The 27,046-nt window shown below is 37.9% G+C and overlaps 3 protein-coding genes across 5 annotated transcripts in view; all 3 read left to right on the forward strand.

Annotated features, from left to right (window-relative positions):
- The first annotated feature begins 89 nt into the window (after positions 1-89).
- Positions 90-1,600, forward strand: LOC108052365 (voltage-dependent anion-selective channel). Its single transcript, XM_017134748.2, has 3 exons — positions 90-653; positions 922-1,152; positions 1,221-1,600. The coding sequence occupies exons 1-3, from the start codon at positions 172-174 to the stop codon at positions 1,519-1,521; spliced, it is 1,014 nt and encodes a 337-aa protein (XP_016990237.2). The 5' UTR covers positions 90-171; the 3' UTR covers positions 1,522-1,600.
- Positions 1,601-2,106: 506 nt separating this feature from the next.
- Positions 2,107-7,125, forward strand: LOC108052367 (leukocyte receptor cluster member 8 homolog). Of its 2 annotated transcripts, none has more exons than XM_017134751.2 (6): positions 2,107-2,340; positions 2,434-3,829; positions 3,901-4,660; positions 4,715-4,919; positions 4,979-5,186; positions 5,245-7,125. In XM_017134751.2, the coding sequence occupies exons 2-6, from the start codon at positions 2,520-2,522 to the stop codon at positions 5,396-5,398; spliced, it is 2,637 nt and encodes an 878-aa protein (XP_016990240.2). In that variant the 5' UTR covers positions 2,107-2,340; positions 2,434-2,519; the 3' UTR covers positions 5,399-7,125. The 2 variants fall into 2 exon arrangements, with proteins under 2 accessions (XP_016990240.2, XP_016990241.2); XM_017134752.2 differs by having other exon boundaries at positions 2,107-2,336.
- A 248-nt stretch (positions 7,126-7,373) lies between these two features.
- LOC108052360 (nitric oxide synthase) overlaps positions 7,374-27,046 on the forward strand; it is a 39,812-nt gene continuing 20,139 nt past the window's right edge. The window contains exons 1-8 of one of the 2 annotated variants that reach the window (XM_044459870.1): positions 7,374-7,570; positions 15,276-16,043; positions 17,103-17,217; positions 22,490-22,626; positions 23,005-23,167; positions 25,094-25,185; positions 25,922-26,063; positions 26,769-26,908. In XM_044459870.1, coding sequence (XP_044315805.1) covers positions 15,445-16,043; positions 17,103-17,217; positions 22,490-22,626; positions 23,005-23,167; positions 25,094-25,185; positions 25,922-26,063; positions 26,769-26,908 — 1,388 coding nt within the window. In that variant the 5' untranslated portion in view covers positions 7,374-7,570; positions 15,276-15,444. Of the gene's footprint in view, positions 7,571-15,275; positions 16,044-17,102; positions 17,218-22,489; positions 22,627-23,004; positions 23,168-24,859; positions 24,966-25,093; positions 25,186-25,921; positions 26,064-26,768; positions 26,909-27,046 lie in introns of those variants that run through there. The other variant, XM_044459871.1, reaches the window with a different exon arrangement.

Genomic DNA, 27,046 nt, shown 5'->3' on the forward strand with positions numbered 1-27,046 from the left:
TATATTATTTTAATCATTAACTTGTTTTTATTATTATAAGTTTTTTCAGCAGAAGCATGTCTGTTTACATTTGGAATAAACTAGTAGCTGTTGATTAAAGTTTCAAAGCGATTTATTTCTACTAAAATTTCAAATTGTGTTTGAATTATTTGGGTCTTATATTTTTTTACAATGCAAAAATTGAAGCAACGAATTCTAAATTGGTTTCGCCGAAACAGAAAGCGTAACCGCCCTGCCCCAGAAGATACAAGTAAGGATGACAAAGGGGATAAGAAGGATACAGCTGAAGAGGACCTGAAGGAGATCGATGTAGAGATACCATTACCTCCGGGAGAGGGCGAAATGCCCTCCTACTTCCACGTGGGCTCTGCGGCCAAGGACTGCCTCATCACCGGATATAAACTGGGCGCCTGGCAGCTGCAGTGCACCACAAAGACGAACCAGGATTTCTACTTGAGCACCTTCGGCGAAGGCTATCCGACCATTGATTCCGTCTTTGGGGGTGTGGAGGCTCTCAAGGAGAGCGGTAATTGGAGTGTCTCCCTCGGCTGGTTGACCACCAATGAATATGTGTCGGAGGTCGGAGTGCGTGCCAAGGGCCTCGGCAGTCAGTGGTACGCCCTGCTCAAGTCGATGATTGGCACGAAGGACGAGTAAGTAATATCTATATCAGGTTTTGATAAGATAAGGCGTATTTTAGAGCTCTTCCTTATAAATAAGGGTAATAAGGGTAAATTATTATTTTGTATTTTATTCCTTATTTTCAAGAAGTTTGTTAAAAACTTATATTTCTATTTTCAGACCTAAAATATTTAGCTAACCCATCTTCGCTTTCTTGTTGTGTATCCTAAATTATATATGATATAGATATATCAAAGACTTATTACCATATTACATTTATCTCTCTTAATTCCTTTATAGAGTGACATTTAAAAGCAAACTGAAGTGTGGCTTTGAGCGTAATCCTGTGAAAGTGGAAGTGGTGGTGCCCCTCTACAACGAACCTCTTCTTTTGGGCTACGTAGTTGTAGCTCCATTCGAAAATTGGCTGCTGGGATATCGAGCAAGTTACAACATGGATGATAAGGGATTCGATAAGCACGCTTTGTGCTTGGGCTACAACAATGGGACGACCGAAATTGGCCTTAAACTGTAGGATCTGGTTGACTAAATTCAGGATATAAAAAATCTTATATTTAAAATTTATATTTAACTTGCAGAGAAAATTTTCAGGACTTGCGAGGATCTATCTTTCAACGGATAGGCGAACGGTGGGCCTTTGCTATCAAATCGAACCTCTATAATTCAGAAAATGTCAAACAGTTCGCAATTGGCGTTCAGTATGACTTTCAGAATGGATCATTGCTAAAGGCCAAGCTGCGGCATGACTCAAGAATAGGGTTTGTCTATCAATCCAAACTTGGTGAAAATGTTGACATCATGTATCATGCTGCTTTTGATGGCGTGGATCCGATTGGTGGGAATCATAAGATTGGCGTTGCTTGGCACTTCCAATGTTAGAAGTACATTTAATTTTATTTTTATAACATAAAATCGTTGTCTTGTTGTTATATCAAAATATAAATCGATAGTATCACAACTAACATATTTTTATTGTATGTAATTGAAGGTATTATTGCCCAAATGATGGGGATTTTTAACTTGTGCATATTTGCTTAAAAATATAATTTCAAACATTAAAATAAAAAAATGGTGTTCTTTTATAAGAACTATTTTTAATTAGGATTCTTGAGAGAAAGTCGTTTGTAAGTCTCTGAAAATAAAAACATCAAATAAAAAACAATTATAGCGGTAGACGTTTGTTTTTTCTGTGAGTGTACTATGAAATGAATCAGGTATTTACTGATATTGCTTATCTCAAGGATAATAGTCATTGTTACGAACCAAGATGTCTGTCGAAGAATGTTTAACTTACTTTTATTTTAAAATTTTGAATCTGTTGTAAGCATTTTGTGTGATATGCCAGGATTTAACGGCTCAGGACTTAAGAGAATACCCCAAATATATGGTGTTGTACTGCAGTATTGCCGCTTAGAATGGATTTTTGACGCAGCAAGCGATGGTCACACTGAATACGTTGACAGCTCTATTCATCGATTATTCTGTCTCTTTTTCGTCATAAAAAAATAGTTCATCTGTTCAGACGTGTTTAGTTATCGTGATGAAAGCAGGCAAAAAGTAGCATATTCCGAGTGTTTTTGTGCGAACGTAGTTAGTTCTTTGCGTTATCCAGTCGTTTTACTTTGTTATCGTAGCGAAAACGGCCTTTAAAACGCGCAAATTGAAGTCAAAAGAGCAAGTTCTCGGAGGCCAAAGTAGGTAAGAAATAAAAATGGCGTCACATACCAGCACACACACACTAACACTAATCATCACATTTCCACCTTTTCGTACCCTTTGTTTCGAAATCAGGGGCTGAAATAGCAAAAACACAAAGGTAAGTTCAGGTAAAACAAGTCAAAGGCCACCTTTAGAAAAGAAGCGAGAGAGGGAGTACCATGTCCGAGGCCATGAGTGCCCCGCCGCCACTGATTCCGCAGCTGCAGGAGATGCAGCAGCAGCAACAGCAACAGCAGCAACAGGGGGGTAATCCCGCCGCTCTGGCCCAGCAATGGAGTAACTACGCCTGGTATGCCAACCAAAACGTCGCCTACCAGCAGCAATATCAACAGTACTACCAGTACTATATGCGCTACCAGCAGCAACAACAGCAACAGCAGGTAACCTCGACGGTCAGCGCGTCGAATGCGCCGCCCGGCTTCAGCAATGCGCTGGCGGCACCGCCGCCCTTACCCTCGGGTCCGCCGCCTCCTCCTCCGCCCAAATGCGGCCAGCCAACTGGGCAAAACAAGCAGCAACAACTACAGCAGCAGCAGCAAAAGAATTTCGGGGGAATACGTTTTAATTTGAATTTAAACCAAAAGCGTTTGGCAAGTGCACCCAATCCCCTACAACAGCAGCAGCAACTTCAACAGCAGCAACAGCAACATCAGCAACAGCAGCATCAGCAACAGCAGCATCAACAGCAACAACAGGTTATGCAATTGTACAACAATAACAACAACAACAACAGCAACAAAAAGAAGCGCAAGCGTAACAACAAAAACAAAAGCTTTGAGCAAACCGCATATAGCAATCCGTTTTCCAATCAACCACAAGCTACACCCATAGCACCACCACCGCCCATTATTAGCGCCAGCGAAGTGTGCGTGCCGGGCACTCCGGATTTAAGCAAGCCACCACCACCATTGCCTTTGGCCATAGTGGCTCCCACAGAGAATCCCCAACAGCAACATCAACAGCAGCAGACCGCTTCTCCTGCTCCAGCGCAGACTTCCACCTTTAAGCGCCCTAACAGTTATCAAATGGCCTCTAACGACTCTTGGCCTGATGCCCTCAATCAATATGTGGCACGTTGTTACTCAAAGTGCAACACGGACCTCGACAAGGATCAGATTGACATATGCCTGAAGGGCAAAATTATAGCGGCGGCCAATCGCAATGAGCTGTGGACGCGGGACTGGGACAACGAGCCCATGCCCACGGTGCACAGCGAGCGGGATGGCATCGATGTGGTGCTGAGCAACGTGACTCCCCCGCAGCCGCAGCGAAGCAACTACTTCCAGAAAAAGCTGGAGCAGGAGAGGGAGCGGGAGCGAGACCACGAGCCGGAGAAGGCTCCAACCAAGGCCACCCCGGGTATCGTAAATCAGTTCAAGCAGAAGGTCAATCAGTTCAACAAGTCCTCATCCAGCTACGGTTCCCATCACCACTCTTCGTCGTCCAGGTACTCCAGGAGTCGTTCGCGGTAAGTTTCGGGGTCTCTCTTTGACAAGTTGAACATAAAACCTAAACCTGTTTTTTTTTTACCCCTTACAGTTCGCACTCATCCTCTAACTCGTTGAAGTACTCGAGCAAAAAGCGGTACTCGCGGTCGCGCTCACGTTCGCGTTCCCGCTCGCGGTCCCCTCGCTCCCGATCGTGCTCCCGCAGTAGCGATGCCAGCAGTCCCCCGGCGCGTAAAGTTATCCGCAAATCGGGCTCGAACGAATCCCTAAATTTCATACCACTCACCGCGAATCTATCCCGCAAACAGCAGAAAATGCTGATGAAGAAGGGCAAGCGAGCAGCCGCAGCTGCAGCAGCGGCCGCTGGCTCCGGAGGTAACTCCGGCCAGGCAAAAAAGAAGCCTCATTTCTACTCCAACCAGTCGTCCATTGGCGGAGCCGTTGATGATGACACAGCGCGCTTGCAACAGCGTGCGGCACGATTCTCACAGCAGAGCTCCAGCTCCGCCAAGAAATCTGTCGTCGCCATTGCAAGCTCACCGTTTGGTCTCACCACGGCCAAGAACAAGAGGAAGATGATGCAGCAACAGCAGCACCAACAACATCGCACTTCCTTTTACGAGGACACAGAGGCGGCTGGCGGCTTAGATCTTCTAGATTTGCATATTGTAGGCACTTGTAGGGACCTAGAAAAATCATTTTTGCGTCTCACAAAGGCGCCGTCGCCAATGGAGGTGCGACCTGTCGAGGTGCTAACCCACTCCCTAGTTAATGTGAAGGGAAAATGGCGTGCAAATCAGGATTACCACTATGCGTGTGATCAGCTGAAATCCATCAGACAGGATTTGACTGTAAGTAACCTCATTTTGGTGTAAAAAAAGATTGTAACATAATGATTTCCATAGGTCCAGGGTATTCGCGATCAGTTTACGGTGGAGGTCTATGAGACCCACGCTCGCATCGCCATGGAAAAGGGAGACCACGAGGAGTTTAACCAGTGCCAGACGCAACTGAAGATGCTGTACATGGAGATTGGCGGAAAGAGCGCCAATGCGTTGGAGTTCACGGCCTATCGCATACTCTATTACATTTTCACAAAGAATACCTTGGGTAGGTTTGATTTTTCTCTAGTATATGCGATTCAAGTTAACATTACTTTTGCCTTGCAGACATAACCACTGTCCTCCGTTCGATTACGGCTGATCAGCGCGAGAATCCTGTCATTGCGCACGCCCTTCAATTCCGCTCTGCGTGGTCGCTGGGCAACTACTGCAAATTGTTTTCCCTGTACAAGACGGCGCCTCTTATGTCTGGCCACATGATTGAGTGGTTCCTGGAGAGAGAGCGCAAGGCTGCCTTGCGAGTCATTATTAAATCGTAAGTTGAAGATTTCACATTGTTAAAAATCGTCACTTATGATAACACAATTTTTCAGTTATCGTCCCAACATTAGTGTTGACTATATTACCAATATTCTGGCCTTCGAAAGCTCCGAAAAATGCAAAGAATGGCTTGACACCTTCAGTTTGCCCTACGCCGCCAATGGTGCGCAAGTCGATTGTAAAAACGCAGCTGCCGTTGCCATTTGAGGCGAATTCCACAGAAAGTAGATTAGCTACTGAGAAACACTATTTAAATTCGTACCTGATTTCCGAATTTTTCGGATATTAGTGTCCTTTTTCGAAAGCGGATGTGACTCCCCTGGCCCTGTTTAACACAATTTGTACATATTTTTATAGATCGCGATTCCCCTGCGTTTCACAGATAGGATTTGCTTTATTTCCTCTCGCAAGCTTTCGGTTGTCTTGTAAATTCTTCGCTTTAGAACTCCGAAGGTCTACTGTTCTTTGTAGGGATCAACAGTTTTCACAAGGAATCAAGGATACAGAAAACTTCAAAGGAAACATTAACTCTACATCAATTCGAAGCAGAAGAAAAATAAGAACAAAGTCAATAAGAGCACTGGAGTGGTCGCATTTCCGGATGGTTCAACTAAGGATATCACAAAGCTTAAACTTTCAACGATGATGCCATATCCCCGAATTTAATCTTTCACAGCTGTACTGGGATTAGCCGAACTTCTGAAATATCCAGCTTGGATTGGAAAAGGCGTGTTCGATTAATGCCAGACTTCTGAATTTAACATTGGAACCCAGGATCAACAATTGCGGAAATCCTCTACATAGTTTGTTTTGGCTTCAAAAATCTTAGTCGCTATTCAGGAATATTCATAAGTGAATATGAAATTGGATAACATTGGCTTTGATAACATGTTCGTCACTTCAACGTTGGTCTACATCTACATCACTTGTTTAAGAAAGCAGCCTTCTTTATGTACATTTTTAACCAAACAAATCCAGCAACGTCGTATGAATTCAACCAAAACTTAACCTAAAACACAAAGTGCGAGACCTCTTAATGAACATAAATAACTCGAGAACTAAAGTGAATTAATGCCAAAAGAGGTCACGACCGTCTTAAATAACAACTCCATTAAACCTGTACACCCGCAAAACTAACACGAAATAATACACATGCAGACGAACAAGAACAGATGCGATCACCAAACTCCCAGAGCACAAGTGCTGCAGTGCGCTGAACACTTTCTTCGATTCGTTGTGATTATTTACTCATTTTAACGCCCTTTGATCACTTCATTTTTTGAACTAGTTTTAAGGTTTAGGCTTAATGTTTGTTGTCTTATTTAAATTATTGAAAAGGATTATACTAATGTTCTGTCTCTCTATTGTATACCTGTATATATACAACCATCAAATCCACCACCACCAAGAACCACAACAAGAACGAGCCTGCATGAAAATTCTTCGGATGTTCAAAGTCAAGTCACCATTTCGGATTATGGCAACGTCAACCTGGTCTTCCCCGTCACCACTCATCCGTCAAAAGGGAGTAAAAAGTCGTCAGATATTCTCGACATTTGTAAGCTCTTCCAATTTTAAATCGTCTTACTAAAGGAAATTGTATACAGATTTTGATTATATGGGGTAGTACATAAGTAATTGGCTAAGATCCTGTATTCAGTGCTTTTTTAAATGAGGGAGTAAAAAGAAACTATATATTCTAATATTATATAGTTAATTGCAGTAAATAGACTAGGATTATAGGTATCTGCTTAGGTTAAGTTTACCTGTTATATTTATTTTTAATTTTCTTGAATGTTGGAAAAATAATGGAAAAGAACTCAAGAATTTCAAATGCATCTTCAATTATTCATGCAAAATATGGGAGTCCGTTTGCATGGATAGTGAGAGTTATAATCGCGCTTTAAAAAATAAACAGAACAAAACAAAACAAAGCAACTGGTGTTTTTCCTTGGCTGAGTTTTCCCTTTCAGTAGAAGGTCGTCGTCACACCAATCCTCTTCCAGTTGCACCCAAAATAGGGAGCTTTATCCAGGACACGCGCCATTCCGAGCTTGTTGGAGTGTGGGAGCCAAGCTTTTCAACAACGCATAACGGATGCTGGCGGAGGTTCAGCCGCTATTTAAGGATGCTGCGTTGCGGCCTTAGCTTCAGTCAACGCGCGGCGTTCGAGTTCTGTGGATCGCGCTTAAAACTTAAATTGTTCGGACCAAACAAAGATAATCAAAAGAAGCTAGAAAATCAAAAGAATTCTAAAACCCATTTATGAGTGAAGTGGCCCAACGAAAAGTAGATGAAAACATTGTTTATTTATTTACATTATAGATGTGTGTGATTACCATTTACAAATCGATTTAATCAAATAAGGTTATTTCAGAGGTAAAATATAATTCAAAACAGGTTATAGATGGTAAATAATGCAGTATATATTGTACTAATTTCTTAAATTATTAACATAACTACCTGTTTTTTATGGAAAATTAATTTTTTGAGTGCATACATAAATCATTTTGTTTCAATGATCCCAATAACGGCTAAAATTGAATTAAACACAATTTTTCTAACAATTCAATCCTAAAGATTTATTACAAAAAATATTTGAAAATTCTTTTTAATTTAAATTTAAAATATTGTTTTCTAACCCCGATTAAAAACCGAGGATTTTGCAACGCAGGATTTCCGACCCATTAAAGTATAATTAGCTGCCATGCGAAAGATCGGAACATTAATGAATGTAGAGCTTGCAATAATTTTGTTTCCTCTGTTTAGCTTCTGCTATATATTACAAAAAATATATTATTAAATTCAACTATAATATATACACACCAGTCTTAAAATGAAGTTTATAAAACCTTTTTGGCGAGTAGTGCAACCATTTTGTGAACGAAATTTGCATACAAATTCTTTAGCACCAACATTTTGGCAACATTTTCCTGCTAAATAAAATTTAACCATGCGAGATTTTTTTTTGACTAGTGCATACAAATAATAATAATTAAACCTCTGTCTGCCATTCGTAATAAGTGTTTGCTCAAAAATAACTGGCTGTGCAGTAACATTTTCGACATCAATTTTTGATCAAAATCCATCCGTTTAAAAACGAGTTGAATTAAATTTTCTGAGCTGTACCAGCTTAATTACTGTGATCTGTAATATCAGATGCTACTTCCTTATATTGATATTTCATTTAAATCATTTTTGGGAAATTTAACTTTTAGAAAGGCTTTAACATTAAGTTAAGACCTCAATACTTTTGAAAAAAGTCGTAGTTACTAACTTTGCAATAAATAAAAGTTTTTCCGTTTAAGTGATATTAAATGTGGTAAATTAAATGCGGTTGCTTCTGTAGTAAATTTATTAATGCGTCCAAAATTTTAAAGTGAAGTAAACTTGAAAAAATAGAAATAGCCAGAGCATGGGAAAATGGAGAAACTGATCAAAATTTTAAATAATTAATGCCACCATATCTTTAATAAAAAGTATATCAATATATTTGAGACTTACAATGGGAATTTTTTTTAACTTATCGAATACAATAAAAGACTTTATTTATAAATAAATATATTTCCGAATCCAGAATGCAGTTTAAAGTATTCACCATCTCCGGTTTTATAATTGAAATGTTATAGCAATAAAGGGAAATCTCCTAATCTGGGGCTTCAATTATTATATAAATTGAATAATTTCAATAAACGTCAGAAAACTAATCAAAATGAATCACTTTACATTTGACGAAAATCACTTTAAGATAAGCCACTAAGAATTGATTAACAAATTGTTGGTCCAAAGTAATCAGTCAATCCTAAGGAGAAAGCTAATCTAATTCATGTAGTTATTTGATCGAAATGTTCAAAATTTGCAAATGAGTAAGCTTGTAATAAAAGAAAAACCTTAAGCAGTAATAGTTATTTATAGTTATTTGATTAAAATGTTCAAAATTTGCAAATGAATTAAGCTTGTAATGAAATAAATAACTTGAGCTTGGAAAAATCGAGAAAATAAGCAAGTTCGATTGCTCAGATCTTAAAATAATTTAATGTTTTGGGCAGTGATGGTCGTATGAAGGTTTACGGAAAATATTTATACAAAAATGTATAATAATTGTGATTCACAGCGTTTTTTTTCCTAAACTTATTTAATATAAAAGAAGTATCCAATAGGCGAATTATGTATAAATACATTTTTTTCTGAATCCAAGAAACAGTTTGCTGTACTCATTACTTCTATTATTATTTTGATTACCTAGTTGTGTTTTCCCAGGCTTATCCAATATAGGGAACTTTTTCAATCTGTATAATGTATAATTTCCATAAACGTCAGACAATTAATCATAGCGTTTTATTGAAATTCGGTGAAAATCACAATGTCAACTAAGAATCGATTAACTCATTGTTGGACCCACAATAATCCGTCATGCCGAAGGAGAAAGCAAGCAAGTTAGTTTGCTTATATTTTAAAATAATTTATGTAAATATATCTTTAAAAAATTGTAGGCAAATAACAGTCATGGAAGAAGGCTTATGGAAAATATTTAAACAAAAATTAATAACAAATACTTTGTTCGAATTTCGTATGCAAATGCAATATAATTGTGATTCACAATTTTAATTTTTCCAATATATAAGCGATTTATATATAAATCAATTTTTCTGAATCCAGGAAACAGCTTATCGCAATCAATTTTATTTTGATGACCTAACTGAGTTTTCCTAAGCAAATCCGAAACAGGGAACATTACAAATCTGGGACTTTACTTATTATATAAATTTATAATTTCCATATACGTCAGGCAATTAATCATAATGATTTATTTGAAATTCAGCGAAAATCACTTCAAGATTAACACAATACCAACTAAGAATTGATTGACTAATTGTTGGACCACAATAATCAGTCAAGCCTAAGGAACAAGCTACTCTAGTTCATGCAATCAAATGATTAATGTCTCCAAGAGTTGAAAATGAAGTTATCTTGTAATTAAATGAATAACTTGAGCATGGGAAAATGAAAAACAAGCAATTGAAAATAATTAATGGGAATTAATCTTTAATAAATACCCTCAAAGGCCAAACGCCTTTAGACTGAATTCCGAAAATGGATACCCCATTAGGTAATTAAGGTTGTCAAAGATAGGAAAGTTAACTCTTTAGCATGCAATCTACGAAATACGAAAATTTCCAACATAAATTGAAAAACAATTAGCAGTAAAAAATAACATCAAATTAAGTGCCAAGCAAACTTTTCAGGGGAGGCAGAAGGCCAACTTCCTTTGGCGATGTCGCAGCTGCCGATGTCAAACGGTTGACAAGTCCCGTCTTTCTGTCCCATCCACGCTCTGTCAGTTTTCACCATTTCGTTATTAGGAAAATTATAATATGCTGATGCTCGGCAGGCCATTGTGTACTGCAAAGTTGCATAGGCTCTGCCATTGAAAGTCAGCGAGGCGAATAAATCCAAACTGGAAAAACTACTGACTTCTTACTACATTAGCTAATGTTGTCATTTATTTGTTGAGTAAAATGCATTAGGAATATTTCGGGATCAAGTAGCATGCATTTTGAATTAAACGAATTTAGTTTTTTCCATCAGGTAAAATATTTAATATTAAAGGATTTCTTCTTTGATGACTGAATATTGAATATTTGGCGACTTTTCTTTCTTTCATGTCTCATGCACGCCTAAGTCAATTTACATTCAACCAGCCTTTGGATTGAACTTCCATTCCTCACACCACAAATGATACGCATTAAAATACATTATACCGTGTTCGGCATGTTTTCTAATAACAATAAATAAATATTCAATATTGACTATCAAAATGCGAACCGCAGCTGAGGCTGACATCACAAAGGACGACAGGAGTATAAATTTTGAAACATTATGTGTGAATATTTCATACACTTGCACACTTGCCGAGCTGTTTAAGGATGTGAGCATACTTGGTTCTGTTCCGTGGCAATCCTTTTTCAAAGGCATAAAATCCTTCACATGACTATCCCTTTCATATGTAAATCCTTAGCCGGTTAGTCAGCATTTGGGGGAATAAAACTTGTTTACCTTTTCTGAGCAAACCCAGGGATGGCCAAAGGATTTTCTTCACTTTGCGGGTATCTTCAAAAATGATGTGTTATTTGCGGAGGGGCCTTTCATTTCATAAATGTATTATGGTATCTACTGCTCAACTGACTTTGGGATAATTTACAATTTGTATTAGCATAAAATAAATTTTGACCGACGAGCGCAAGATATTATAGAAGCGGATCAATTTCGGAGCTCAGCGTGTATCCAAAAAGTACAAGGTTTAAAAATCGAATACAGAAATTTATGTTAACATGACAGGTTAAGTAATGTTGAGCACCAACGAAGCCAATTTATGTTTTAATAAAATCAAATTGAATTTTCTGTGCGAGAGGAATGCCGAAAATTATAATTTTAGACGGCACATCAATGTAAAACTAAAATAAGTGTAATAAAAATGTTGTGTCAGTCTAGTAAAAAACTTAAGTGTATTGTTAATGCGTGCCGTGAAAAAGTTTTATTGTTGTAATAAAAGCAAATATACTTTTATGACTAATTATTTAATTACCCTTAGACGTAATTGTCATTTAAAATTCTACACCCTATTTGGATTTTTCCAATTGTTATACAAATTACTTGTGCCTTCGCCAAGCCTAATGGCAATTTAGGAAAATACTCTAATTATTGCCCTCACGTACGCATTATTGTCTTCAGCGCTTTTTAAGTGTCTCCAAATATCCTCCCAAATCCGACCCTCATTCTAGTCATGATTCGCACTTGACCACAAGTCTAGGATTTGGTTGAGGCTTTCCTAGCACCTGCGTGGGTGGAAAACCACATGCGCATTGTCCTGGCTTTGTTGTGCCGCCCATTTAAATGGTTTTTCTTAACAGATTTGCTGGTTTTCAGTTTCCTTTCTCCGTTTTTTACTGTTTTGCATTGTGCTTGGCAGCACTCGTTTTTTCACTGTTTGCCTTTGTCTCCCAATTGTACAATTTCCTTTGGTTTTCATTTCTTCACGCGGCTGTGTTGTCATTTGAGATAATACGGAAAGCATTCAGCGAATGTCGTTGTTATTTTTTTCAATGGTTTTGATTTTGTTCAAGGGTTTATTTTAAAGCAATTGATTGGATTTAAAACGATGTGGAGGAGTTCTGGAGGCGTCGAGAGGGTTGGAAAGCTGAGATTTTCCGATTAAATTGTGCCTCCACAAAAGGATTTTTGCCCTGGTGTTGTCTTGAGTTCGATGAATTGATTTTCGGTTTGATAAAAAATGTAATGTATAAAAAATTGTATAATTTACTTATTGAGGTAGGAGCAGCTAAGAAAAGTACCATTTTTGAAAGCTTTATCTTTAACTAAATAGTAGGTTCTGATTTTAAAATTATTGTAAAATATATAAAAAATAAGCTACTGCTGAACTTCCAACACTGCTTAATAAATAAGTCTAAAAGATGTTCCTTTTTTTTTTTTATTAGTTGATAGTGTATGTGCAACACTGCGTATGAGTAATATTAATAACCTCGACCTCATAAACACAAATTGTCTTAGCAAAACACACGTTTTGCTATTCAATCAACTTTTATCTTTCAGGATTATTGTTTTGTATCATTTAAATTCCACTCAGCTCATCAGATTTCAATTCAACCGAGACTGACGAACAACAAATCGCCGCAACTATAACTGGCGGCATTGTCTCAATTTATACAGAGAATTCCCAGCAGTTTTATTTGCCTCTGGGCTGATTAAGCAGGGAACGAGGAAAAGCAAGCGGAAATGAAAAGCAGACTCCTGTTTCTCCCTGACAGAGCGAACATTTGTAGCAATTAAAAGCATCTTTATGGCAATTTGCCACTGCAAAAACCGCAAAACCAGACGCCTCCGCGCGTCGCTCCATAATAAATTTTCTTAATCAAAAAGTGACGAAGTCCTTGCCGCTCTATGAAAATTCAATTAGTTTACCTTTAATTTGGTGGGTGAGTCGGCAGCGGAGCTATTTATACACTCCGCTTAACCGAGGTGAGGAGGCATCTGATTAGAGTTGGAAAAGTTGCAGACAACATCTGCTGAACCCTTCGTTTGTGCCTCGCTAGTCGGCTTTCGAAAGGGTTTCATCATTCATTCCGCAGCCAATTTTCACGTTGTTTTTTGGCGCCAGCTGCTGCTTCCTTATTCTTTCTTTCAAAAATCCATTTTCATTCGCGGCTCGTTCATTTGTTAGACAGCAGTTGTCTGGCCTCTAGCCGCTTAAAAATGTGCAAATTTAAAAGATGCGGAATCAGTTGAGCTGAGCCATCAACTTATTAAAGCTAGACTGGGATGTTTTTTTTGTACTTTAATAAAACGTTAAGGACATGGACATTTTGAACTGTAAATGATAATATTTGAAGTGTCTTTGGGCAAAATGCAAAACAAAATGTTAAAAGTTTAGCTGAGTTTTATGCTTTGGGGTTTCAAATAGAATAAATATTTTTAAAGCAAGCTTAAGAACAATTTATATTTTTAAAAAATTTTTAAATTTATAACATATGTTTAATTTTTTTAATTTATGTTTTCTTATGGTAAAACATAAAGTGGTCGGATTTATACTTTTAAAAAAAGTTTCTAGTTTCAATGTTAACACGAATAATTGCATTGGGATTAAATCATTTTATATTATAAATTGACTTTATTTAAAATAAAAAAATATTTTATGTGCGATGATCGTTCAGTAAACATATGAAATCGTTCCTAAATTACATGTTAATTAGTAATTTAAGCATTGGAAGTTCAGAACTAAATGTAACTAAATGTTGTGCGAATTAGATTTTCGATCATTGGTAATAACCAGATTGAAGTGTTTTTCACATGTTTATTTGGTCCTCTTCTACACAAAATCCAAAACTGATGAGCCAATGCCACCGGCTGCAACTGACATGGTGGCATGCCCATTACTGACCTGGTCGAACCCATTTCTATTCGAGTTCAATGAGCACCCACGCACATTAAAATTCGAAATCAAATGCCGAATCATTCGCTTTGATGGGACCCCCCACTCCGTCACACAGAATGTCCAATGAAATGCTATCGCTTTCTAATTACCCGTTCATTGTTTGTTTGCTCTTGTTTTTGCTGTTTGTTTAATGGCGGCTTTAGAAAATTGCTTAGGCAAATCAAAATAATGACCGCAAATTTCGGCTTTCCATGGTGGTATGTACACATGTGCTTTTATGCCTTTTTTGTTTTGCTAATCAATCAATCAATTAACTGCCCGGCTGGCTTTGAGTGCGTAAGTCTATTTTTGTAGCTAAAAGCCAGACCTTGTGCTTTTATTGTTTTCTTTCTGTTGCTCTCAGGCATTTTGAGTGGAAATGAAGGAGCAGAAAAGCTTCAAAACAATGATGTCTGATGACATTTCATAGCAGAGCCTTAAGTCAAAGGTAGTTCTTGAGCCTAGTGCCCTAACAATCGTAATATCTACGTAGAAAATAAAATAGTAATCCAATGATATTAGGTATATTATTTTGATATTATTTTGATATTATTTTAGTTAATATTTATTAAATATTTGTATTTCGTTTGTCTGTCGAGATATGTAACTCTTAGAGTATTAGATATTTTAAGTTAATGTTCAGTAATTTTGTAGAGCTCACATTTTCAAAATATAATTTATATAAAAATAATTTAGTATTTGGGAGATGAATTCAACATCTTATTTTAACGAAGAATAGAATGCAATTATAAGTAGAATAGACAAAATCGTTTTAAGTTCGATTTTGATTTTTGGTTTTTATTGTCTGTTTTTAAGTAGTGGTGGGTTAAATTATTCTTTTACCTTTTAATTAAGCAGTTTGCTGATCGTAAAATATCGATAAAAGTCAATAATATCGGTATGAATCTTTAATACAAGCGATGGAAATTAAAGAACAAAATCAAAGTTAAGACATTCAAACTTCAATGTAGATTAGCTTTAATCAGAATTTGAATTTCACGATTTAAATTACTCATTACACCTGTACATTTTTAAGTCCCTTATCCGTCTCGACTACCAAGTAATATAACTTTCTGTAAACTTTTCAATCCTCAGTGAACCAATTGAGTGTGGCCCGAAAAAGAAGACCGCTGAAAGTTTCCAACAGAATTTAATCAAAAACTTGGAGGGTAAATTGTCCAAGTGGTTCACCTGTTGGCTGCATTTTAAATCAACGAGGCAAGCAATCAGCGGAGAGGACACGAGTTCCAAGTCCCAGGACAAGATGTCGCAGCATTTCGCATCGATATTTGAGAACCTGCGTTTCGTGACCATCAAACGTACGACAAATGCACAACAGCAACAGCAACAGCAGCAACAACAGCAACAGCAGCAACAACAGCAGCAGCAGCAACTTCAACAGAAGCAACAGCAACAGAAGGATACATGTGTCCCACAGCAACAAAATAGCAGAAAAATCAAAGCTCAAACAACGCCAACGGTGAATGGCAATGGGCTCTTGAGCGGCACTCCAGAAGGCGGCCATGAAGTGGACCATCCTGGAGGAGAAGGAGCAGCGGGAGGAGGAGCATCTGGAGCAGGGGCTGCCACTTCGAGTGGCACGCCATTGAGGCACCCCAAACGGGCCAGCATCTCCACAGCTTCGCCTCCAATTCGCGAACGGCGTGGCACCAACACGAGTATCGTGGTCGAGCTGGATGGCAGTGGCAGTGGAGGTGGTGGTGGTGGTGGCCAGGGATCAGGAGCTCCTGCCTCGGGCAGCGGCACCGCATCGGGAAAAAGTTCCCGGGAACTGTCCCCGTCGCCCAAGAACCAACCGCAGCCCAGAAAAATGTCACAGGATTATCGGTCGCGTGCCGGCAGGTAAGGATTGCATTTATCACGGATATAGGAGACACGAGTGCTAGCCAAACTGATAAATGGTTGGTGGGAACTAAGGGATAAAGGCAGGACTTAGCAGAGGTAGTTGTGCTTAGGAGCTAGACAAGTTTTATTTGTGGCAAACGGCATTTGGCTGAATGAAATTTATAGCTACTGAAGCAAAACATTTTTATTTCACCTGTAAAAAGTTACTTAAACATAATCTGTTTGGTGTAAAGGACATACTTGTAAAGATTTGAAAAGTGTAAATATGGGAGCGCTTTGAATATTATTTTGCTTTTCTATTGAAGTATGCTGACTTAGACCATTTGGTATAAGTGTTTATGTAGGTATTGTTTAATATTTCAATAAACTTTCAAAGCTTTTTATTTGCCAAAAGAAAGAATTAAAAAAATTTATTTTTAGTGTAGTCATATTTATTAAACTTTCTAAAGGTCAAGGTTTTCAAAATAATGTTTTCTTATTAAGCATTATTATTTTTATTATTATTATTAAGTAATGTAAGCATATCTTTTAAGGACGATATATTAGATATTAGAAGTAGAAAGAGAAAATATATAGAATTTCCCGTCTGTTCGTTAAAGTGCGGAGCAAGGGCTTATTTCAATTATTTCAATTTCAATTGTCGCATTTAATGAATTTGTGTGTTATAGTAAAATTCGTAGCAGGCTCAATATATGAAAACTTAATTTGACCGCGTAAATATTAAAAAACAATTTTAAAATTAATATTCAAATTCAATGTGTTTTAAAGGGCAAAGTAACCACCACTAAACATAAATAAAATATAGAACTTCCCAGCGGTTCGACAAATACCTTTTAAAAAATGTAAAAAATTTAATTTGAGTAATGCGAATAATGCTTTTTAAAGGCGATAAGTTATTAGCAGTTGAAAGAGATTAGATGTGGGATTTCCCAGCGGTTAGACAAATCGAGCGAATAACGTCTGGAGCTTAGGGATACAGGGGTCCTCTCATTTGCCAGCTTGGCAGTTGCTTTGCCGCACTTCTCAGATACTTTAGCCGAGCAATCTAAATTGCAGCTTCATGCACCTGGACGACGAGGGACGCAGCCTGCTGATGCGCAAGCCGATGCGACTGAAGAACATCGAGGGCAGGCCGGAGGTCTACGACACGCTGCACTGCAAGGGTCGCGAGGTGAGTCACGTTTGGGGCAACTGGACTGGGATGGGGATTGGGATTTGGGCTGGGACTGCGAAGGGGAATCTTGGCCGTAATTAGCCACTGCACGTGGCCAAGAAAAGCTGTGGGCCATGCACGAGCGAGTGTGCCATAAAAGGGCAGTAAAACAATTCCCTGAATTCCCAGACTCGCTTTTTCTCCAGCCTAAGTGCAGAAAGTTTCAGCTCGGAATGCGTAAAAAGTGAGTCGGGGAACGAGCGCAAGAAGCATTGCATACTTGCAGGAGTTATTTAATACTCATGACGCTGTTAGTCGGCCAAGTAATTGTTTGTGTGACTGCTCCTGCTCCTGCTCCTAGTCCTGATCCTGTTCCTCTGTTTTCCTGTTTCTTTTTGTACAACTGTGTCTGTGCAGCGTGCATGTGTGGCTCCTGCCCCTTTGTTTGTTTGCTCGTCTGCAATTGGAGCGTTTTACAGCAGTTTTGTTATGCAAAAGTTAGCCGGGTGCGTGCCCAGGCTGGATGGCGGATTAAATAAAGGACCCGGCTGCTCGCTTTTTTTTCCTCATACCACAAAACTTTTCCCATCGTAATAAAGTGGCCTGAAGTTGGCTCATTTTTCCCAGGACTTTTTCTGTTTTGCGTGGTGTAAAATTATATACTATTTTTGGGGCTAATGTGGTGAATGGGGCTCTTTTTTTTGGGAAATGTTGAGCTAATACGTGCGACAAAATTTAGTAATGATGGAGCCGGATGTGTATTTATTTAGAAACAGTACAGTGTATAACTCTTAAATTATACAAACTGACGTACTTTAAATAACACTTTTTTATAAAATGTGACCAGTCCTCTTTTTTAGCATTTAGTAAAGAATTGTTCCAACTTATACTTTCATAGTTATTTTGGTAACCAAAATAAAATAATTAAAAAAATTTAATTATTTTAACGTACTTAAAAATCTTTCTTCTTTAATAAGACTTATGTTATTTTGATTAAAGCTAAGCAATCCCTTTTAGTATTTTTTAACGAGTGTTTTTTTAATGAGCCTTGAAAATATAGTGTCTTATTTTTTTTTAAACACTATTAATTAGTTAATTAACTTTAATTGTATTAAACTAAAATACTTCTTGAACAGTTTAATTTGCGAATAACTCATATTATCTAGCAGTATTCAAAATTCGCCATGCTCATTAAGGAAATGGCTTTGGATGCCTTCCAGCGGCGCTGCCCATCCCAATCTGCATAATTTAATTTGCACACCTACCGCCGGGTCCGTTCAGTTGGCCAAAACTGATTGGCGAACCTCATTAAGCCGACTCGGGACTGCCAAGTGCAAATTGCATAAGCGAAGTGGCAAGTCAGAAGCGGTGTCAGAAGTCGCTTTAAAGTTGCGACACCTAACCTCAATTAGCCAAGGAGGGGGGGGTCCTGCAGACCCGAAAAGTCCAGAGCGGTAGTTGCAGTTCAGTTCCCCAGCTACAGCTACAATTTCTATGCTAATTAAGTCAGCATCAACGCCAACAACGGAAATGGCGCAACGAATCCTTTTTCACAATCAAATTTCATTTCCCTTTCGCCGCCCTCGCACCAAGCTGCGTTTTAACGTGCGCGAAATTATGCAATGCACAAATTCATATTTATATGTGCCAGTGTGCCATTTTATTTAAGTACTCCAACAACATGCAAATTGCTCCCAACGACTCCCTTTTCCGGCTCGCAGGTAATTATACTGAAGCTTTGCTTAAACGATGGACCGGCCATTTAAGTTGCAAACATTAAGTTTACATTGGGGCATTTAACACTCGGGATTTAGTGAGTTGAGCATGTGGAAAGGGTCTTCATTCCTTTAGAGTTAATAAAACTATATTAACGCAAAGTGGCTTCCTACTTGTGTGGTTAATCCATATATTGGCATGGGCTTCACCTTATTGTGGCTACAAAACAGAGCGTTCTGGGTTATTTTATTATTTATCCGGCTCTGTTAATATCATGCACTTGACTACCGAAACTGTGAACAAATATTTTCGTTTAATTTTTCATTACCACAGCCAGCATTTTCATTTAATTTTGTGTGCTGGTTGCCTTGCAATTTCAATTTTGTTGCCAAAAGGTGAGGCAGAAGTGGCAAAACAAACTTAACTGCCGCAGAATGCAGTTAATATTTGAATTCCTCCATGGCTGTGCCTCTGCTCCGGAAGAAGGCAAGCGTCTTGGGAAACTTATGTCAATGGCTTGCCCGGAAAACCAATTGGCTGGAAAATGTTTTTATAAGGATAGTTTGGTGAAAGCACTTGTCATGTCGCCAATAACTTTTCTTCTTCATTTTTTTTGGTAATCTTTTTCAGGGCATTAAAATTATGCTCTTTTATCGTTAAAGACGTTATTTTTAATATTTTCAAAAAATTATGTAAATTGTATTTATTTATTAACTTAAGTTTCTTATACTTTACATACTTCTAAATATTTGTGATTTTGCACATTAAAAAAGTAATTTTAAAAAATTGGCTTATCAACAAACATTTTTTTGACAAAAGTAATTGTTTTCTTTATTAAAGCATTGAGGTCTTTAAGAAAACATTTTTTATTATTATTTTTATGTAAACATAAAATTTATGAATAGTGGATGAATATGCTTAAAATGCTTTTCAGGCATCACTCAGTTCTAGATTATTTTAGAACTGTACAATAATGGTTTTTTGGTTCGATCTTCTTGCAAAAACTTGCTTCAAGATTCGTGTTAGTCTTATAACAACTTTATTAAACTTTTATTTAGAAATCATCTTAAGATCTCTGGTTATTTCTTAAATATAATCCCGAGAAGGACATTTTCAGTTCGTTGTTGTCTAAGAAAACATATCCCGGGGTGAAACCGGCAGCACTTCTATCACTTTCCTCCGCAGAAGGGCATAATTCTGTTGCAAACACCAGGAGTAGCGGGAAAAAGAACAAATTCAGCAGGCCAAGTCCCGCTGAGGGAAAGTGCAGTTTCTCGTGGGGATGCAGTCCTCCGAAGTTGGGCGGCACGTGGCCCGAAGAAAACCAAACTTACACGCCAAACTTTAAGCTCCTCGCCTTGTGTATGTTTTTTTTTGGGTGGGCGGGAAATGCTACCCGTTTCCTTCCTTCGTATTTATTCGGCGCTCGGCAGCTGCAACAATTTCCGGTTCCGCTGCGAATGCCCCTCCTCCGTCCTCCTGTTTATATTTACATAAAACAATTTTGGACAACTTTGAGTGCTAACCAGTCCCACGCTGGCAATTATTTGCATTCCTACCCTGGCAGCAAAAAATTCATTTGCTTAGTTGCAAATGAAAATGGAAAGCCGGCGCCTCTTAGCCTCATAAGCTTCTCGTCCGCGGAAAATAATAATTTACCCACTAAGCCAGACGCATGCCGCGTCTGATTCCGGCTTATTAGAATAATAACTCCGCCCTGTTGCTAACTAACGAATTTTCATCATGTGTCGCTCGTGTTTGGTTGCTTCTTGTTTTTGGTTTCTTAGCTCGCTTGCTGTTTGCACTGTGCATAAATTTGCTCTGCACAGCTGAGTGAAAATTGGCAAAGTTTATGCGGGCGGGGACCAGGGAAATGCAGGAGGAACTGCATTTTTGTTATGTGCATACAAAGCAAAGTATGTGGCTTGGCTTTAAGTTGCAACTGCAGTTTATTGCGGCTGGCTGGGCGGTTGCTGGGAAAGAGTACTAAAATTAATGTGAGTTTCCTGCAATCACAGCTCAACATTGAAGTGAGACCTATGGGTCTGTTCACAAACTAATCCTTAGAATTTCTCCCTCAGCCTTTTGCCAAATGTGCTACTTTGACTGGTATTGCTTCTCCAACTTTTACTGCCCATTCCACATTTACTAGAATTACCCTTTTTATTACCTCAACGACTGGCTGAACATCTTGGTCCTTGAGAGGTGTTAAATTTTAAAAAGAAAATCTCACTCCTAACTTCTTGTTTTATTTTCGGCTATTTAGACGGTGTAATATTTTTTCTAAAATAACCACCTTTTGGCTTGAATATTATTGGTATAACTATAAATTAAATTTTAATAAGAAAATCTCATTCTCAAGTTCATGTTCTGCTTTTAGTTATTTAAAACGTGTAATAATTTTTCTAAAATAACCACCATTTAAACAGTATATGTATTTCAAATTTAATAGTTTATGCTCTTTTAAATATTTATTATTATATTACATGTAGAGAGATTAAAAAAGAAAACTATTAACGAGTACAAATTTAAATGAACAAATGCGTTAACCATAATCGAAGATTTATTTTGACCAAAAAGTATATAGAAACCAGCGTTATTAAAATACCAACATTCCTTAAATTATTTTAACTTACATCGCACATCACATATAATTATTTTCGTTTGAAAATGACTTCTCATCTCGTTTACTTACATCCTTAATCCGTTTAGTTTATCCCAGCTCATCGCACAATTTAGAACCCTGATTCGCTTGTTTAATTTAACAGATAATTTCTTCTTTTATCATTCTTACCCACTAAATTCGGTCGTAAGCTTCAACAAGCTCCTCTCAACGCGGTACACAGTGCGTATGAGTGACATAATTGTAGCGAGCATCGCCGCATGAAATTTTTTAGTTAGACACTTGCGACACTTGAGCAGTTTTTATGCCACACTTTGCCAAGCCAATTCGAGAGCTCAACTGCCTGGAAAAACAAACTAATTATGACCGCGGGTGTCTTGGGCGGATTGTGGCATTCGCGTTCGGAGGTGAAATAGACAGACGGGGCGTTGAGTAAATTAAACCGTCGGAAAAACAAACCGAGAGAAGAAAGGTAAGGAAAGCACTCCGCCAGCCAGAATCCGAGGTAAGCTGAGGCAGGGCAAATGAAAATTACAACGACACGCATCATAAAAAACAAGGCAAGAAAAGTCGAGGAAAAGCGCACACAGGAAACTCCGTGGAGGAAAGGCAAAGGCAGCATCCGCAATTGACAGTGAAATGCTTTTTAAACGTTTTCTCTGAACAGGGGCTGATTCCAAGGACTCTTGCTGTTCCTCATTTTTTTATCAATTTAATTTTCGTAGCATTGTTGCTCTCTATCTGTCCCTCATCTGTCTTCAGTTCCTTACTTTTCCCTCTTTGTCTAACTGCCACTCATTGTCGTTCGTCGCTGCAAGGCAATTGCCAATAAAAATTTAATTACCAAAATGAGCAATTACATTTTTATAATTAAAGCTGTCAAAACATGAGGACTAACTGTTTTCTTCCCGGCTTGATGACTTATTTGTCCCCCCCGTCTGCTCATTTCAGATACTTTCCTGCTCGAAGGCCACCTGTACGAGCAGTATTATGCACATTGGCAACGCGGCGGTGGAGGCCCGAAAACCGGATTTAATTCTAGAGCACGCCAAGGACTTCCTGGAGCAGTATTTCACCTCGATAAAGCGGTGGGTTCTCATATAAAAGTTTTATTATTTTACAAACTAATTTTAAAAATTTTAGACCGTTAAAAATGTTGATTATTGCTTTAAATTCAGTCTGAGATTGTATTTTTATAGCAAACAAAAATTAAATGTTTCTATATAAATTTGTCATTAATTAAACTCAAAGGGATTTTATGAGAATACAATTTATAATGGTTTTTGAAAATTAAGAATACTTCATTTTGTTATATTATTATTATTACTTATTATATTAACTACAAGGATACGTTTTTAAAAATACAAACGTCATTTTTATATTTCAAGCGCATTGTACCTTCAGTTACCTATTTAAAAATGAAACAGTACATTCGTGACTTATCTTATCTTTCATCTCGAATGTAGTACATCATCTACCGCCCACGAAACTCGGTGGAAACAGGTGCGCCAGAGCATTGAGACAAGTGGACATTATCAGCTAACCGAAACCGAACTAATTTATGGAGCCAAACTGGCCTGGCGCAATTCATCACGTTGCATTGGTCGCATACAATGGTCGAAGTTGCAGGTGGGTCGATTAAGAAATTGATTTATGAAAAAAATTAGAAAATTATATAAAAATATTTCGATTTTTCCAACTTGTTCCAAAGCAAAGTCTTCAACTTTTATTCATCAACCTTAGACACCCTCAATTTATCAGGATCTCAACGATTCATGACCTCTCGCATGCAAACCCTCGAAACGAGCTTTCATCATCCACAAAATATGATAACAATTCATCAAGGCATATTAGGCTTAAATGTGTGCAATTCAAAAAATTATATGGGTGAAATAAACGCTGGAGTAGTCAACCGAATTTGTCAGAGCACAAATCACAGACAAATATATGCGCCTCTGTCGGGCAACATTATTCTAGATTTATGCGTGTTTCGGGCAAATGACAAATGTCGAAGTGGAGAAGCCGAGTCGAAAAGAGAATAGGCAAAACAAAGCCAAAAATTTGAAATGCAAATCCTCGTAAATTTTAATTTACCCGAAAAAGAAATTTGGCCCAAGGCAGAGATTTATTCACATGCACCCGTATACTTATGCTCGTATACAAATTATAATGATCAGTAGTTGGCATGGCAAAATGGCTGTCCCAGCCTCTGTGAGTTTGCTTACTAATGTGTGAACTGATTTGCATTTCCGCCTGAGTGAATTGCGTGTGTGTGAATGGAAAACTTGAGAAGGCAAAGCTGATTTCCAAAGACAAGTAGTGAAAGGCGACACTACAACCACCTTCCACATATGCCATGCCAAATAAATAATATATCAACATATATGAATGTATTTGCAGGGGACTGTCAAATTCATTTACCTGAAATGCGAAGCGAATTCTTCCTTGGTTGCATATGTATTCAGAGATTTAATTCGAATAAAATACTAATTTAATAATGGTAGAGTAAAACTAGTGCTAGCTTCTAAATGAATCAAATTAACATTATGACACACTCCAATAAACATACTTTCATGGCTTTTTCCCTGCCAAAAATACACTTCGTTGATCGTATCCTTGGCATGTTTTCCATTGTATAATGTGAAGCCCTATAAACATTTTACATGATAATTTTCTTTTGTGCCCTGACTTTTCATTAAATTAAATAAAAAGTTGAGAAAAGTTATCCAATACCACTCAAACATGAAAAAAAGCAGCCAACTTTGCTTTAAATTAAATGAAGTATGTGTGGCAGAAGCACTTAAAAAGGGTTCAGTTTGGATCGTTTTGCAAACTTAATTAGGAAACTCGCTTTAAATTGGTAAACCCTCTACAAAAAAACATAACAAAACCCAACACAGCAGAAAATCGAATGAAAAGGGGTTTCTTGGCCAGAAATGAGTTTCAGTTTCGAGTGGCTCAAACATAGAAATCCCATAAAGCCAAATGTAAGCACTTTACTCTGGCCTAGACCCAAAAGGGGAAAAAGCCACAAAAACAGGTGTGAAAAACAACAATTGTAAGGGACCAGATAACAGAAGCGAAAATTGAGGAGGGAGTGTGACAGTTAAACAGAAATATTGCAAAAAATTCATTGAAGCGAAATAATTAAAAAAGGGTTTCGGTGTATGAACAAGTTGCGAACAACTCTCTTATACGAATGCGACCCAATGCTAGAAAAAAAAACAAATATAGAAGTAACATAGAAATTTATGTCACATTTATCATCCGCCCCGTTGGACGACGCAACAAAAACTGTTGGACAGCTTCAGGGCTTGGGGGCTGGCACCTAAAACTCATGAAAAAACAATTGTTTACACTTTTAGTTTTGTGTCTGCAAATTCTGTTGATATTTTTTCTAGTTGCTGCCAGCATTTGAATATTTTAGGTAATTTTAGCTCTGCGGGAATTGCGCTTTTTTCCGCTGGCATGACTTTTCTACATGTGCTTCCAAAGTGGAAAGTGATTCGTTCTTGACAGGCTGATATTTCTATAATTTATATGTATATTTTGCAGGTATTTGACTGTCGCTATGTGACAACAACCAGTGGCATGTTTGAAGCAATTTGCAACCACATTAAATATGCAACAAATAAAGGCAACCTGAGGTAATTGAAATTCTCTGTTAAGTGCTGGGGGAATTTATTATTGAACAGAAACTATTTTATAAACAAGGATTATTATAGAAAATAATGAATAATACTTACACACTTGACACTTAAGCAAAATAGAAATTTGTTTTTATTCACAATAGAATTATATAATGTGTGCTTAAATTAAAAACCATAAAAATAGAACAATACAAAATTATTACTAATATTTCGTTTGAGCAATTAACATACTCTGCATTTTATATTTCCGTGCAAAGCTTAATTTCAAGCTTATGGTAATAATGGCGAACAAACCATCTACGCTAATCGAATTAAGCCTCGAAATTGAAGCTGTACATAATTTTAAATATTTTCCTATGCTCTTTGGCACACACAATTTCCAATTTACAAATAATCTACTCGCTACGTGGCAGGCGTCACTTGGATGTTTGCGGAAAGTGATGGCCAAATTATGTTTTTGCCCTGCTAATTGGCTGAATTGAGAGGGTGAATGGAGAGGGGCCTGCTGCCAATTTGATTCTATGAATATTTCAAGCGCCATCCTTTCAACTTCCCCTTTTTGATCCGGTTGGTGTTGCACTTCTGACTTTGTACGCACATTAGGGCGTAAAACGCTTATGGCGGTTTGCAAAAGTTCCATTGAACTTTGTCGAACTTTAACGTTTTGTGCACACAAATTGTTTAGTGGGTTTGCCTGGCTAAAATAATTGATTTCAAAATTTCATCACTGCAGATCGGCTATTACGATATTTCCGCAACGCACAGATGCCAAGCATGATTATCGCATTTGGAATAGCCAATTGATATCATATGCCGGCTATAAGCAGGCGGATGGGAAAATCATTGGCGATCCCATGAATGCTGAGTTTACTGAGGTGAGTGATTTCTAAATAAATTGTATGTGACTGAATATTAAATTTGAAATAATAACTTGTAGGTTTATTTTGACTTTTCATTACCTGTTTATTTGATAGATTCGCAAATATTTACACCACGATCAAACGGCTCCCATTTATTCATGTGGTTCTGCGTAATCCAGCTATCAATTTACATATCATACATGCATAAATACATGTATTTTTTCTCAGCCATCACAATATTTACACGCATCAATTGCCTTTGCCTTTAAATCTGTCCCCGCCCTTTGACCCCCCCCAATTTCCATCAACCCGACGACCTTTTGTCGAACCAACAAGTTGGAAAAGCCCCAGAGCCCACAACAACGGCAATAGCAACGGTGGCAAGTTCGCTCTATAACTCGTTGTAATAAATCTCTTTTTAAATACGCAAAAACCGAACAAACAACAAAGCTGTCAATAAATACGAGCACAAATACGGTAGCAGATGTTTCCAGCGAGTGGGTGGAACATGTGCTATGGTGTGGGCTTGGGTTTGGGCTCGAAAGTTCCCATTCCGGCAATGATGTATATTTGCATATAAAACCAAGCCCCAAAGTATCTCCATTTATTTTTACACATGTCACTTTTATGTCCGCCACTGCCTGGCCTGGCCAGGCCCTATGCTGATTTTCGATTCCGATTCACATTTGTTTGATGTCCAATCCCATCCCTATCCATCAGGTCTGCACCAAGCTGGGCTGGAAGGGCAAGGGCGGCGAGTGGGACATCCTGCCGGTGGTGGTCTCGGCCAATGGTCACGATCCGGACTACTTCGATTACCCGCCCGAATTGATACTGGAAGTGCCGCTGACGCATCCCAAGTGAGTATACGTCCTTATGAAGGCTATAAAAGTAGTCAATAGAAATCTATAAGAGAACTCGAAACTAGCATACATTGTGTACAATGTAACATTCTTATCAATAATGGTATAACAAGTTATAGTTATTGTATTACCAAA

Source organism: Drosophila rhopaloa, unplaced genomic scaffold (assembly GCF_018152115.1).
Source record: "Drosophila rhopaloa isolate 14029-0021.01 unplaced genomic scaffold, ASM1815211v1 contig_2, whole genome shotgun sequence".
Taxonomy (NCBI): Eukaryota; Metazoa; Arthropoda; class Insecta; order Diptera; family Drosophilidae; genus Drosophila; species Drosophila rhopaloa.